General features: G+C 43.3%; 2 protein-coding genes across 10 annotated transcripts in view; both read left to right on the top strand.

The window, feature by feature from the left end:
- Window positions 1-4550, top strand: part of htt (huntingtin) — a 41850-nt gene extending 37300 nt beyond the window's left edge. For all 7 annotated transcript variants that reach the window (XM_058076324.1, XM_058076101.1, XM_058076022.1 and 4 more), the window contains one exon: window positions 2273-4550. In XM_058076324.1, the coding sequence (XP_057932307.1) occupies window positions 2273-2486 (214 nt within the window). In that variant the 3' untranslated portion in view covers window positions 2487-4550. The remainder of the gene's footprint in view (window positions 1-2272) is intronic.
- A 539-nt stretch (window positions 4551-5089) lies between these two features.
- rgs12b (regulator of G protein signaling 12b) overlaps window positions 5090-15554 on the top strand; it is a 70794-nt gene continuing 60329 nt past the window's right edge. The window contains exons 1-4 of one of the 3 annotated variants that reach the window (XM_058076611.1): window positions 5090-5318; window positions 6074-7301; window positions 8236-8466; window positions 9507-10433. In XM_058076611.1, the coding sequence (XP_057932594.1) occupies window positions 6261-7301; window positions 8236-8466; window positions 9507-10433 (2199 nt within the window). In that variant the 5' untranslated portion in view covers window positions 5090-5318; window positions 6074-6260. Of the gene's footprint in view, window positions 5319-5782; window positions 5833-6073; window positions 7302-8235; window positions 8467-9506; window positions 10434-15554 lie in introns of those variants that run through there. The other 2 variants (XM_058076452.1, XM_058076531.1) reach the window with 2 other exon arrangements.

Raw genomic sequence — 15554 nt, 5'->3', positions numbered from 1 at the left:
GCCCAGTAAAACGTAAACACCAACTTCCCAGAGTTGTTCTTTCACTTGTTGGAATAATTCCGTATTGCCAGTTTTTCGTTTGTCCAGTCTTGAAATTTAGTTTGAATCAAAAACAAACTTTCCGTATCAGTCCAGTGCCGATTGCTGGCCTCCATTTTGAAAACTGAAGAACGTCTGAAGCTGCGTGTTACGTCATATCTGAGCATGCGATATGATCAATTTAACCAGGAAAAGGATCAAATTCAAGCTTGCTAATATTTTATAATTCAACTGGGTACATGTTTTATATAGATATATATTTTCTTTTGACTTATGGACTTATGAATGGCGTATAGAAGGGTTTAGATTCTGTTCCACAGATGGCGCTAATGCACACGAAAGCTGCTTGCCAACCGCCAATAAAGTACAGAAGAAGAAGAACGCACCCTGACTACAAGATACCTCAATCGGATTGGGGAAAGGAATATTCCACCCCTGTTAATCCGATTATATATTCATTCGGATTGGCACTATTCTTTCGGAAAGAGGCGTATACAAAGGTTAAATTCTTTCCGTTTGAGCAAATAAACCAAATGCAATTGGAATATTTGGGTCCACGTATACGTGGATATTGACATATTTGCAAATGACAATTAATAAATGTTAATTATAAAAAGTGATATTGGATAATTCCTCACGGCACACCTGACAATTTCTCAAGGCACACGAGTGTGCCGCGGCACAGTGGTTGAAAATCACTGCTCTAGAACCCCAATATATAGTATCGCGTCACAATTCTGGATCAATTTAATCTTTGTAGTCATTGCTTTTACATCACCAGGGGGCCCAAAAAATAGGTAAAATTTCAAATTAATGAAAGGGGGGGTGTGGGGGCGGGCGTTTCTCTCCAATGAGAATTCCTGGCTGCACCTCTGCTAGTGTCAATATATGAAAAATGAATCTTAAAATCACCACACAAAAACAAATATTACTTTTTGAAGACAACTTTACGTATATATATATATATATATCACATGTGAAACTTCCAGAGGATGAGACGCCTTCGTTAAGGAGACTTTTGATAGAAGCTGCTCTTGTCCGATTAATTTATGTTTTGGCTTATTAGCTTATTAGCTTAGCCCTCTTGACTGTCGCACACGTACGGCTGCGTGAGCTGGCATTTGACTGATGATCACACGTGAGGCTCCGAAGCTCACCGTTATCTCTCAACTGTTGTTCTTCAAATGCCATATTAAAGCTTTATAATACGCTACCCCCCCCTTGAGATAGTGTTTGTGGCATGTGTTGGCAGTTAGGTTCCACACTGCAGACATGATTGATTGTGTTTTGAAGGAAAGCGGGACGACTAACACTGCCAGAGACGTTAGGGTGGGATACCACAGGTGATCGGCGTTTATGGGCATATGCCAATCACATGATTGTTGACGTGAATTAGACGATACTGATCAATGGCTGAGCTATCACAGCATCCCTAATTTTAGAACAGGGGTGGGCAAACTACGGCCCCGGGGCCACATGCGGCCCACCAAGCATTTAAATCCGGCCCGCCAGTTGCTTTTAAGTATTTAAATTTTTAACATACCAGCTGGCAACAAGACTTTCAAGTCGGATGTCTTTTTTAGTAAAAAAAAAACAAAAAAAATTAGACAAATATTTCAAGGCGGACTGTTTGACTGTGTTGAATTATAAGCATAAAATCGTGTTTGTTAAATATATGTTCTGGCCCCCCACACAATTTTGTTAACTCAATGCGGCCCACGAGTCAAAAAGTTTGCCCACCCCTGTTTTAGAACCTTGAGATGAGTTTTTCAGTGGATGATGCCACTTCAGCAATCATGGCCAAAAAAGACTAAAAAGTCGATAATAAAGATAATTTCACATTTGTCTTTATGCTTCACTGAGTGTAGAATTTTGCACTTTGAACGCACCGTAGTTGTGTGTAGTGACTTGCTCCAACTCGACTCCAATTCCATCTGTTCATGGTTCATCTTTCAGTATCATTCATTAGTGTTCATCACTTTAATAAGAGGCGTATTTGGCAAGTGAGTAATGGCAGTTAAACGCGGAGAAGCCGAATCCAATGTGATCATTCCGTCAGTCACTGTTAATGTCAAGCTAGCAGCGGAGTTTGAAGGAGAGAGCGAAAATTGTATTGTAACCATATATATTTTTTTAGTAGTGCATATGCAGACATTACCTATGTCAAGTCCAAGCTGCTGTCGAAGGTTCAAAACCCACATAGTGTTTGTCTTTAACCCTCCTCCTCTCCCAGGCTGCCTCACGTCATCAGCAGAATGGGCGCCAGTGAAGTGGTGGACGTCAATCTGTTCTGCCTCGTGGCCATGGACTTCTACCGGCATCAGATTGATGAGGAGCTGGACCGCAGGGCCTTCCAGTCTGTCTTTGAGACTGTAGCTTCACCGGGAAGTCCTTACCACCAGCTGCTGGGCTGTCTGCAGTCAATCCATCAGGATACGACACTCTGAGGGAGTGAGGGAGAATGAAGTGGACTCTGAGGCAAAGCTGTGCGGTGACAAATGTGGTGAGCTTTTCTCATTCGAGGAATGAGCAGCAGTAGTTACCTCTAACTACCCCTCTTCAGATGAGATCTAAGGTATACAGTAATGTCCATCCATCCATGTATGTAAGATGTGAGAGGAGAACCAGACACCATATGTAACAACCCCACAACCAGTCGTCGTTCCTGTTCTATATAGCACCTTGATGAAAGCAGAATGAGATGATTTATCCGACACTTTCTTTGAATAGTATCATATAGAGTCATTTTACAAGATTTCAAATTGCATCTATTTTTCAATGTATTTTTCTTGTGCTTGTCAGGACTGACTGCTCATTCTTTAAAAATATAAATATATATTTAAGCTTTGTGTGGTCGTCCTAATAAGCACACTTATTGGAGGAGTCAAATGTTTATTTTGTGTGTACGACAATGATCACTTCTAGCTTATTTTCGTTATTGTGATCAAGAATAATGCAACACAATTGTTTATGCTACTTCAAAATAATACTAATAAGTTTTGCCACATGGCAACATGTCACATAGATTAGAACGGAATGAACAAAAACACCAAAATCTACGCTACTTCAGTTGTCATCCTTGTTTAAAATGGTGTTTGATTATTCCACCACGTGTTCCCAAATGATTCCATGTGTCCATCTCTTGTTCCTTACTTAGAACACTCAGGCTGTAAGATGTGATGTGTCTCACTTCAATGTTGTAAAAAGTAAATGAATATGTAAGCCATTGTGCATGATAGAATTGTACAAACATAAGGAGAGTTCTTACAGTACCAATATGTTGTGTTTGTTTGGTTTTTTTTTGTTTTTTTAATGCACATAAGATCATGAAAGCTACGTGACCACGGAATGCACCAAGCTGTGTATTTAAACAAAGACTCGGGTTGCCTGGCACTGTGCTAGGGTGTCATGGTGTGTACATACACTTGCCTTAGATAAGGATGACGTCCTGTACACTGAGCGCTTGCTTGAAAGCATGCTTAGCACTAGCGCTAACGCTTCTTGCATTATTGCCTTTAGTGTACGCTATGTAGATGGATACAGTTGCCATGACTCTCGTGCGGGCCTAAAGGCGACACAAGCCAAAGGCAGCCTTGTTACCATGGCGACAAACCGCAGCTTTGACAAATCAGACAAAAGAATTGTTGATAATGTCAGAGCGCAGCAGGTGTTTTTCCTCTTGAGTTAAGCTTTAAATCAGTAGAAGGTAAAAAAAAATGTTCCAAACGCCTAGGACCTGGTCTTGATAAGTACGTTCTGCAAGAAAAAATGATGCATTTTTATGTTGAGGTCCGTTTAAACTCTAAAGGCAATGCAAGTTTGACCGTGTTAACTTGTGTATTAACACAATAAATAAATCAGTCCTCTGCTGCTTGGTAGACTGCAGCTGTTATTGGAATTCTTGTGTGAAACCACACCTTTAAGCAGATTAACGTTTTTTTTTTTCCCCTCATTCTGATTTTCAAGATACAATGTACTACTTAAAATGTCAACCGGAATTACTGCAAAACAAGATTTGAATGTGTTAAAGTGATTGGTTTGTTTCAGCATCTCCCCTTGAGCAGCAAAAGCCTGAGTGGCAATGGGGACTCTGCAGGGGATAATAAGATTACCCTGAAATCTTTGGTGGTTTGAGAAGATGGTTTAGGACAACATTATGGTAAGCTGTTTTAATTTGCTTCCTCAATAAAAGAGTCTTGATTGTATTTTTTTTACTACATTTTGACTGGAAAATATGATAGAAACCGGAATCAAGCATTTGCGATAACTTGTAATGAGTCTCTTATAGTGCTGTGGAGGAATTTTTGGTGTTTTTTTTTTTGGCAGACAGCAGAATCCATGGTTCCTTTAATCACAGCAAGTCCTGAAGCGGCAAAACAGCCTGAGACCATCACACTACCACCACCATATTTTACTGTTGGTACGGTTTTCCTTTTATGTCAGATGTAATCCAGGTGTAACACACCTTCCAAAAACTTTGTGACAGTAAATCTGCCATTCGTTTGAAGGTTTTTCGTAAACAGGAAGTGAATGGTGGAACTGGGAAAACACTAATATAAAGGTTGTTTTAAGGTCTGAATGATGCACATACGAATACATGACCTGAGTTTTAAAAGTAACAAAGATTAGAATAATTGAATAAATCCAGGACACATAATCAGACAGCGGTGTCCATGAAATAACGAGAAATTGTGGAACTTGTTATAAATCACATGATGGTGATCATTAGTGAGAAATCAATGAATTCAGACACTCGTGTTCCTTAAATTGTAATGCATGAATTCAGGATATGTGATAAAAAGACATTGTTTTTTCATTAAATAATGAATTCACAATGAATGATATCAGACATTTGAACACTGGGGTTCATTAAATGATAAATTAATTCAGGATAAACTATATCAGACACTTGTGCTGTTTCATCAATTGACTTGTAACGATACAAAATGAATATTTAAATGACCGTAACGACAAAAATAATAATGTGTTGCACTTTTTTTTATGGGCAATTTAAAAGATAATCTGCTTTTAATGATGTTTTGGACAGTGGTGTTTAATGGCCTCATTCCAGGATTGGAACAGTTCAATATTTCCTCCACATCCAGTCCCTCCTCGCAGCCCACTCTCCTCCTCCTCCTCCTCCCCCCAGCCCTCGTCCTCGTAAGGCTACTTGGCCAGATGGTGCAGCCTTTTCTTTTGTTTACTCATCCGCCATGAGTTGCCCTAACTGGTCCTAGCTACTCAAGTATGGATGCTGCCTGGGAGCCGCCATTCGACAAGTAAGTCAATAGCGCTAAGCTAGCTAACTCTCCACCAACGCCTTTTAGTGGCTTATGTGTCATTAAAAAACAGCTTTGACTTTGCAATCTTAGCTTCATAAAGTTTTTTTTTTTGCTTCCCGTTTTTTTTTACCTCCTTTTATGAAACATATATACACAAAGCACGGTGTTTTTAGTGTACATTAAAATAGAGCTCCGCTATTTTCTCTGTTGCGTTAAGTTAATTTTTAGTTGTGATTTCTCACCCGAACTTTAGTCAAGTTCTCCACATAACTGTTCCTTGTAAGAGTGACATGCGTGTAAGCCAATGGCAGCCTCTTAAAGCGTGTGTGTACGCCGCCGTTGCCAACGTTACAGCGCCATTCTGTGAGCTTGTGTACGTGGGAGGCGGGGCTATAATGTAAGCAAGGGTGGGTGCGCGTTGGGGAAGAAAAACTTTTTAACTACTGTAAACAGAGGAGAGCGCGTATTATTTTCGCAACACGTTTATTGCATGGCGTGAGTTTGTATCCTGGTTAGTAGTTCGCCGTCGTTTGCAACGTTAATAATGTAACAACCCCAAAGATCTTGTAAAGTAATGTACATTGGCATGAAGACCACTATGTGCTGCGTTGGGAATAGGTGGCTACTTTTTAATGCATGCAGTGATGTAGTAGAGTAGTTTTTGCAACCATATTGACTTTTTTTAAAACAGAATTTAGTGCAAATAAAGGCTCGTGTAATATAACTGATAATGATCTGGTCTTTTTTTGCAGGTGGAGAAGTCTTTCAACTGGAGAGTGATGTAGAGGTCCACTTTAGGAAGGTTGTACCAGAGTCCAAACCTTCACCCCGTGGTGGAGCTCTTCGACTAGAAGATAGATGTTCACTGGATGCCGTGTGCTCCTGCTTGACAGAGACTGAAATGTTTCTAAAATAAATGAGAGAAAATACTCTTGCATAATGTTCAAGCAAGCCGATACCTCATCAAGACGACGTCCTCATGGTGGAAATGATCCCATCCGATCCCAGTCTCCACCCCCGTCTGTCCAGCAGAGGAGAATCCGTACTGTGGAGGTGGCAAGAGGGCGGACGGGGTATGGTTTTACACTCTCGGGCCAAAACCCATGTGTGCTCAGTTGCATCCTGAAAGGAAGCCCTGCGGATTACGTCGGTTTACGTTCAGGGGACCACGTCCTTTCTGTCAATGACATCAATGTCTCCAAGGCGTCCCACGAAGACGTGGTCAAACTCGTCGGACGCTGCACCGGCGTATTGAAGCTGGTCATCGGCGAGACAGAGCGCCACAGGCGACATCATCACCAGCAACGCAGCGCAGGGAGTCGTCACCATAGCAGCAACGCTATGGCCGCATCTTACCAGGACTCGTGCTCCAGTGACGACGAGTTGGACGGCCTTTATGATAACAGCATCAACAACAACAACAACAGCGCCAGGGCTGGCTGTGGAGTTCACGGGGTCTGGTTCAGACCCAAATTGGATTCGAAGCAGCTCGGCATCAACCGGGCTGAGAGGGTGGTGGCAGAGCTGCAATCCGGAGGAATTTTTAACATGATTTTTGAGAATTCCAGCCATTCGTCCAGCAGCTCTGACAAGGAAAGACCTGCACACACTTCATCGTCTAAACCGCGCCCGTCATCCGATGCCGAGTTCCCCGCCTATCGAAACCCCTCCAACCCCGTCCAGCTCTCAGAGGAGGAAATGGCCCAAGTTCTTAATGATGACTCGGTTTTCCTGGACACAGATTTTCAGCGTCTCCACCTTCATCATCACCAACAAGACATGGACGTAGGGGATGGCCGTGACTTGGTCCTCGAGCCCAGTCAGGACATTGTCAACGTGGGCATGATTGTTGGCTACCTGGGCTCCATTGAGCTGGCCTCCACGGGTACCAGCCTGGAGAGTGACAGCCTGCAAGCCATCAGAGGATGCATGAGGCGCCTCAGGGCTGAACACAAGATCCATTCCCTGGTCCTCATGAAGGTCAGCTGCAATATGTCTCATTATACTTATATACTTATATATACTCATTCATTCATTCATTCATTCATTCATTTTCTACCGTTTTTCCTCACGGTGCTGGAGCCTATCCCAGCTGTCTTTGTACACCCTGGACTGGTGGCCAGCCAATCACAGGGCACATATAGACAAACAACCATTCACACTCACATTCATACCTATGGACAATTTTGGAGTTGCCAATTAACCTAGCATGTTTTTTTGGAAAGTGGGAGGAAACCGGAGTACCCGGAGAAAACCCACACACTCCACACAGAGAGGGGGGAATCAAACCCGATCTCTTGACATGTGGCCAATATGCTAAACAATCTGTGATAAGTGATTTTCCGTGAAGTAGGATTTCTTATTTATTTCACAGTTGGAGTATATCAAACCTGTTTAGAACAGTTTAACATTATTAGAGGTGGCTATAATCACATTTATAGTCCAATTATCCAATATAGTAGAGTCAAATTAGCCATTTAATATAAACCTGTATAGGCTCTAGCATAGCCCGCAACGCTAGTGAATATTTCTTTTAAAAATAGTGAAGAATGAAGCCGTAACATTCAAAGTGTAATGTGTTAAATTTTGGACAATTTGGAGTGGCCAATTAAGCATGTTTTTGGAATGTGGGAGGAAACCGGAGTACCCGGAGAAAACCCACGTATGCACGGGGAGAACATGCAAACTCCACACAGAGATGGCCGAGGGTGGAATTGAACCCTGGTCTCCGAGCTGTGAGGTCTGCGCGCTAACCACCGCCCTCTCATTATACTAATATATTATATTAATGCATTTATATGTATATCTGTAAAGACATCACACACATGTTGTATTTTCTGAAATATACAGTAAAACAAGCATTTTAATGATATACCTTCCCCAGGTGTTAATTTCAATCTTGTTTCCTTGCCAGGTCATGTATGACAGTGTGCGTCTATGCAATGACAGAGGGCAGATCCTCGCCATGTATCCTGCAGAAAAACTAGCCTTCAGTGCCTGTTGTCCTGATGACCGACGATTCTTCGGACTGGTCACCATGCAGGCTACAGATGATTGTCAGTTCAACAGAGGACGATACGATGAAGGCGGTTTGAGGACTTCTTGTCACGTGTTCATTGTGGACCCCGACCTGTGTCACCACCAGGTGAGACGCTGTGGTTGGGTATTCTGATGCAGCTTATGCAGCTTACTATCATTATTGAGATACAAATTGATGACTTAGAATGCATGAAGTATTTTTTTTTAAATCTGTACATATTCACTGCATTCAGGATCTGATATTGATTTATTACAGTACATATTAATGAATTAAAACATACAGTAAACCTCGGATATATCGGATTCAATTGTTCCCACTGGTTTTGTCCGATATAAGCGAAATCCGTTATATGCGTATACCGGAAAATGTCCGTTTTACGCATATATCGGATTTATATCCGGTATCTGCGTAAATCGGATTTTATCCGTTATAAAAAGGCACTTCCTTGACTATGTTTCCAATGTACCTGGACGCGCAGGCAACGCTGCAAACGCTGCAAATGACGCCGTATAGCGGACTGTCACGATTCGGCGAATCGGAGCGCCACGATGCGGCCATCCGATATATGCGAGGGAAATTTAATGGAAATGCATTGGAACGGGACTGGAGATTTTGTCCGAAATAGGCGAAATCCGTTATAAAAAATCCGATATATGCAATGAATTTTTATTGGAAATGCATTACAGAAAAATCGGTTCTTTTTTATCTGTCCGTTGTGAGCGAATTTCCGATATATCCGAGTCCGATATATTTATTTTAATAATATAATAATAGCGGCACGGTGGTCGAGTGGTTAGCGCGCAGACCTCACAGCTAGGAGACCAGGGTTCAATTCCCAATCTCTGTGTGGAGTTTGCATGTTCTCCCCGTGCATGCGTGGGTTTTCTCCGGGTACTCCGGTTTCCTCCCACATTCCAAAAACATGCTAGGTTAATTGGCGACTCCAAATTGTCCATAGGTATGAATGTGAGTGTGAATGGTTGTTTGTCTATATGTGCCCTGTGATTGGCTGGCGACCACATTTTTTTTTCATAGGAACGCAATGATAAATTATACATATTTTATTATTTTAAAATTCCCTTTCATAAATGGTACTTTCTGCTGTGGCGTTTTATCTAATGAGGACCTGGTCTTGTTTTGCTCAGGTCCACTTAGGTGTAGCCAGACGGTTCGGCTTTGAATGCACCCCTGAGCCAGACACCGGAGGCTGTCTGGAGTTCCCACCCAGCTCTCAGTCTCTCCTCCACTTTGTGTCTGTACTCTACCGGGACATGGGGGACAACATTGAGGGGGTCCGTGCCCGAGCGTTTCACGATCCAGACAATGACGCCCAACAGAACCACAGCACCAGCAGCAACAGCGATAGCGGGATTGGTAACTTTTTACCCGAGGAGAAGAGTAACAGAGTGCTGTTAGTGGATCTAGGAGGCCCACCTAACCACAATCACGTTTCTGGACCACGCCAGTGGGACAGCCCACCTTCCTCTCAGCAGGCGTGGAGCCCCACCCTAGGAGTTGCGGCCTCTCACCCACCTCCCCCTCCGCCTGCTATAAGAAATGGCCACTACCTGGCTGACCTGCCTCATCCCCTCCCACTGGCTCAGCCTGACGTCCCGGCGAGACATCCCCGAGGGGTCCACCCCCACCATTACTCACAGGGCAAGTGGGGAGGAGCTGTCGGGGGTGGGGACAAGAGAGGGGCTGGAGGAGGGGCGGAGCCGCAGCGTTGGTTGCCAGTCCACGTGCTGAGAGACTGGCATCAGCAACACCACCACCTCCAGGGTCTCAGCAGCGATCAGGAGTCGTACGCCGAATCCACCGACGGGTGGTCATCAGCCAACTGCAGCACCCTGCCTCCACCCATGAATAAGATCCCCGCCGACCGTTACCGGGCCCCTCTGGTCCCCGGAGAACACCTGCCACCACCTGGAGGCTGCCAGCCTCCACCTCCTTTGCACACCCAGACCCACACTCACCGGCTGGCTGCTCAGAAAGACGAGTGGGCCAAGAAGCTCTTTGGTGCTGGGGACAACGAGAAGAAGCGAGGAGGCGCCAAAGACGCTGAGAAAAAGGTAAAAATTAAACAATTATCATTTATTCCTGGTGCCTTTTGATTGTACTTCCACTGAATGTGGAATTACGTGTCTTTCCACAATGTGATGTGTCACTGTGTTGATGACGGCTTTTGGAGGAACCGTGCTAGAACTAACCATGACATGAGAAGCCTTCATGGCAGGTAGTCCACTCCATCCTGCTGTGGAAATTTACTCTGACTTCAGTCCGTCCAAGTGCAGTTTATTGAGGTTATAAATCTATCCGTGTCCATGCCAGTGCTCTCCATCTTCCTCCTGCTCTGAATGCCTTCCATTTATCTCCAGCGCGCTTCGACTCGAGCGTCTCTCTCACTGACATGTCAAAGCTTTCGTGCGTGTGAAAGTTTTCCTGACCTACGTCGGCACTTGGTTCACTGCCCAGGCTTGGTTCATTGATATGTTATTTAGCCCGCTGCTCCAGTATCAGATCATACATTATGCACCAGAGAGACATATGTCTTCACCTGAAATCCACCTGTTTCATTCCAAGTCCCACTGGAGTGGATTTCTAACTAGTTCTTGTGGAGTACATTTTTAAGACGAAAATGTAGATGGACACTTCCTTCGCATGTTGAACTAGGCTGTTGTTTCCTCCTGGTCCCGGGGACCCCAGGCCACAATCAGAGGAAGTGTTCCAAGGCCAAGGGGGCAGGAGAGGTCCTGACAGTCACGGGAAGTTGGACTTTTTTTTTAGACTAGTATTTTCAACAGGGGGGCTTTTGTTGGCATGACGACTGGTTTTTGAGATAAAAATGTGGATTCTCCTGTGACAATTGTTATATTTGTTCTTTAGTCGGCTGCACGGCGGTCTAGTGGTTAGCACACAGACCTCACAGCTAGGAGACCAGGGTTCAATTCCACCCTCGGCCATCTCTGTGTGGAGTTTGCATGTTCTCCCCGTGCATGCGTGGGTTTTCCGAGACCGGGACTCCGGTTTCCTCCCACATTCCAAAAACATGCTAGGTTAATTGGCCACTCCAAATTGTCCATAGGTATGAATGTGAGTGTGAATGGTTGTTTGTCTATATGTGCCCTGTGATTGGCTGGCGACCAGTCCAGGGTGTACCCCGCCTCTCGCCCGAAGACAGCTGGGATAGGCTCCAGCACCCCCGCGACCCTCGTGAGGAAAAGCGGTAGAAAATGAATGAATGAATGAATGTTCTTTACTCGGCTGCACGGCGGTCTAGTGGTTAGCGCACAGACCTCACAGCTAGGAGACCAGGGTTCAATTCCACCCTCGGCCATCTCTGTGTGGAGTTTGCATGTTCTCCCCGTGCATGCGTGGGTTTTCTCCGGGTACTCCGGTTTCCTCCCACATTCCAAAAACATGCTAGGTTAATTGGCGACTCCAAATTGTCCATAGGTATGAATGTGAGTGTGAATGGTTGTTTGTCTATATGTGCCCTGTGATTGGCTGGCCACCAGTCCAGGGTGTACCCCGCCTCTCGCCCCAAGACAGCTAGGACCCTCGTGAGGATAAGCAGTAGAAAATGAATGAATGTTCTTTAGTCATACTGTATATTGTTTATATCAGCCAGCCGGAAGGCAAATTGTATGTCTTTGCCACACGGTGGCACTGCTTTGCTAACTTTAACCGGGGCAAGGATACAAATGATTAATTGTGTACTGTACATCTATTTACTCTGATAATGTAGGCTAAATTCTTCGAATGGGGCTATAGAAAGAATTCTGCCTGTTGCTCAACTTTGATTGACACAGTCAGAGGTAGGCCTGTTCAACGACATTGTCTGTTATTGTGGTATTTGACCTAACTCTGTGTTTGACTAAATTGCTGTTTCTTGTGTGTGTGTTTGAGTGAGACAGACAAGGTGTTTAGGTACGAGTCAAGATGTTTACTTTTAAGTAAAGTACAATGAAAAAAAATATGACCATTACCACTTTTTCTACACTCTTCTGTACTCTCTGTGTGTATACTTACTGACCCCGCCTACACCCACTGAGACAGAGAGACTCTATGACAAAAAAAAAGCTCACCTCGTTTATGCTCACCAAGGTGCTGAAACCAATGTAAAGATTAAATCCTCTACCAGCATGGTTAGAGATGGGGAAACGAGGAAAAAAAACACACGGCGATATATTGAGCCCGGCAAAATGATCAAGTTAATTTTCATTTATTTATTTATTTTCTACCGCTTATCCTTACAAGGGTCGCAGGGAGAGACTACAGTGAGAGGCGGGGTACACCTTGGACTGGTCGCCAACCAATCACAGGGCACATATAGACAAACAACCATTCACACTCACATTCATACCTATGGACAATTTGGAGTCGCCAATTAACCTAGCATGTTTTTGGAATGTGGGAGGAAACCGGAGTACCCGGAGAAAACCCACGCATGCACGGAGAGAACATGCAAATTCCACATTTCTGAGGGTGGAATTGAACTCCGGTCTCATAGCTGTGAGGCCTGCATGAAAACCACTCGTCCACCATGCAGCCCAATGTTTATTTATTGGTTAACTCGATTGTTTATTATCCTCCTGGGCCTAGCGCCCATGAGAACAAGAAATGTTGTCATGTGACACCCCGAATGGATACATGATTGCTTCCTTAGACACCGGCCCAACCACACATTGAACAAGATGGATTACTTTATTTGAGATTAACAAAAAACATGGACTATATATATTGTACTATAAATTCCACTTTCTGCAGTATTCACAAGCAGCGGTGTACGCAAATTAGCCTAATGACATTTATGAGGGGGGTGGCATTTTAGGTCCTCAAGTATTAAAAAAAAAAAAAATCATCTTGTATTGAATGTGTTTGGTTTAGGGGTTACGTCATGGTTTAACTGCTTTGAACAATAAAAGTTGATGACACAGTGACTAATGTCTTGCACATTTTAAGCAACTGTTTATGACTTTGTGGAATAGCTGCTCAGTCTCTGTCATTGCAGTTAATGGTTTGCCATGACAGCAGTAAATCAGTCGATGGATCCATTTATCATGCACACATCTTCTCCTTTGCCGGGCTGTTTATGTCAGGCGATATTGGCTTACTACAACATGACAGTATGTCCTCCGTTATTTGTGCGGCTTCCCAGTGAGGTTGGATGCATTGTGGTTGTGTATGCAATACCCAAGGAACCGCACATGCCTGTGTATTACATGTGGAATTTAACATTTCAGTGGAGAAAGAGCAAAAGCACTTACGTAAATGGACTTGCCACCGCACCAGTACAAGGCCATAAGGATTGTGGGCAATAAATGATACCTGACAATTTGCCGCAGCTGCCTTGACATTTACAAGAAGGCACTCTCAGTAGTGATAATAGTGGCCATCCTTTTTTTTTGCTTCAGATGAAACGAGAAACGGAATTAATGGTTGTGATTTTTTTTTTTTTATAACCGCTGACATCATTATTAACTGGAGAGGCTCGATAATGGCTTTCTTACAGATATCCATTATTGGACAGACGCCGACATACACGAGGCAGCAGCTCTTTCCTCAAATTAATATCATGTGATTATTTCACAAATAAATACTGTTTGTGCACAATTGGACAAATATTACAATATGCAATACAAGTAATGGAAAAAGTACCAAAGCACTTTATCATTGACGTACTTTAACATCTAAATACTTTAGCAATCAAGCACTTTGCTTCCCTCACCGCTTATCGTCACAGGCATGCTGGAGCCTATCCCAGATTGTTCATCTATCCATTTTTAATACTGCTTATCCTCGCAAGGGTCATGGTTCCTGTCTTCGGGTGGACTGGTCGCCAACCAATCACAGGGCACATATAGGCAAACAACCATTCACACTCACATTCATATTGCATCAAACCCGGGTCTCCCATCTGTGTGGCTAGTGTGCTGACCACTCAGTTATACATTCATTCATTTTCTACCGCTTATCCTCACGAGGGTCGCTGGCGTGCTGGAGCCTATCCCAGCTGTACCCCAGCACATATAGTCAAACAACCATTCACACTCACATTCATACCTATGGACAATTTGGAGTCGCCAATTAACCTAGCATGTTTTTGGAATGTGGGAGGAAACCGGAGTACCCGGAGAAAACCCACGCATGCACGGGGAGAACATGCAAACTCCACACAGAGATGCCCAAAGGTGGAATTGAACCTGGGTCTCTTAGCTGTGAGGCCTGCGTGCTGACCACTCGGTCCACCATGCAGCCTACTCACAGCCATTATTGTCTAAATCAGGGGTCTCAAACTCGCGGCCCGTGGGCCAAATGCGGCCCGCGAGATGCTAGTTTGAGGCCCCCACCTTGATACCAAAGTTTAATGTTGAAATGACATCTTAAAGCTGTGTGCATGCCGGACACAATTAACCATGATTTTGCCCCGTCCATACTGTTACCCTACCCTGTTACCCCGCCCTGTTTTGCTTTTGATTAGCAATGAAGCTAAAGGCTTATGACGCTGGGTACAAATAAATGCAGGAAATGATTTGGAATCAAACGGAAAATCCACGTCAAGATAAAGCATCTCATCAAACATGTTGTTAAAGTTACGACACTGCTCCCAGATGGAACTGAGTACGATGCTAACTTGCTAATTGGGTCAAATGATTAAGTTTCATTAATGTTCATGTTAAAGGTTAAATAACTGTTAATACTGTACATTTGAATATGAAAAAAATAATTTCTCTACCAACTGTATGTGGTTTCTTATGTTTTTCTTATTTGCTGTTTTATTATTATTTTACTTATTTATTACTGATTGATTGATTTATTGTCTTTATTCTTAATTTGTTTATTTATTTTTTTAATCTTATTTTGTGTATAGAAAAATAAAAATTCAGATATTTGAGAACAGTGGAATGTTTTATCAGATATTTTGGTGTGGAAAACCGGAACCAAAGTACTGAAAAAGTGTAGGATATAGCAGAAGCAAAAGCATTGAAGATAGTTTTTTTTAATTGATTTTTTTCCCAGTTTTTAATAAATGCGTTTTGCGTTTTTTTTTGAAAACCTGATGCGGCCCGGCTTCACCCAGAACCTAGCTCCGGTGGCCCCCAGGTAAATTGAGTTTGAGACCCCTGGTCTAAATAGCTATTAACATAAGTGAGTATACCTCACAGTAAACATGTACAAATTGTGTTTTT

The sequence above is a fragment of the Doryrhamphus excisus genome, chromosome 1 (assembly GCF_030265055.1).
Source record: "Doryrhamphus excisus isolate RoL2022-K1 chromosome 1, RoL_Dexc_1.0, whole genome shotgun sequence".
NCBI lineage: Eukaryota > Metazoa > Chordata > Actinopteri > Syngnathiformes > Syngnathidae > Doryrhamphus > Doryrhamphus excisus.
This window is presented reverse-complemented; position numbering and strand designations above follow the sequence as displayed.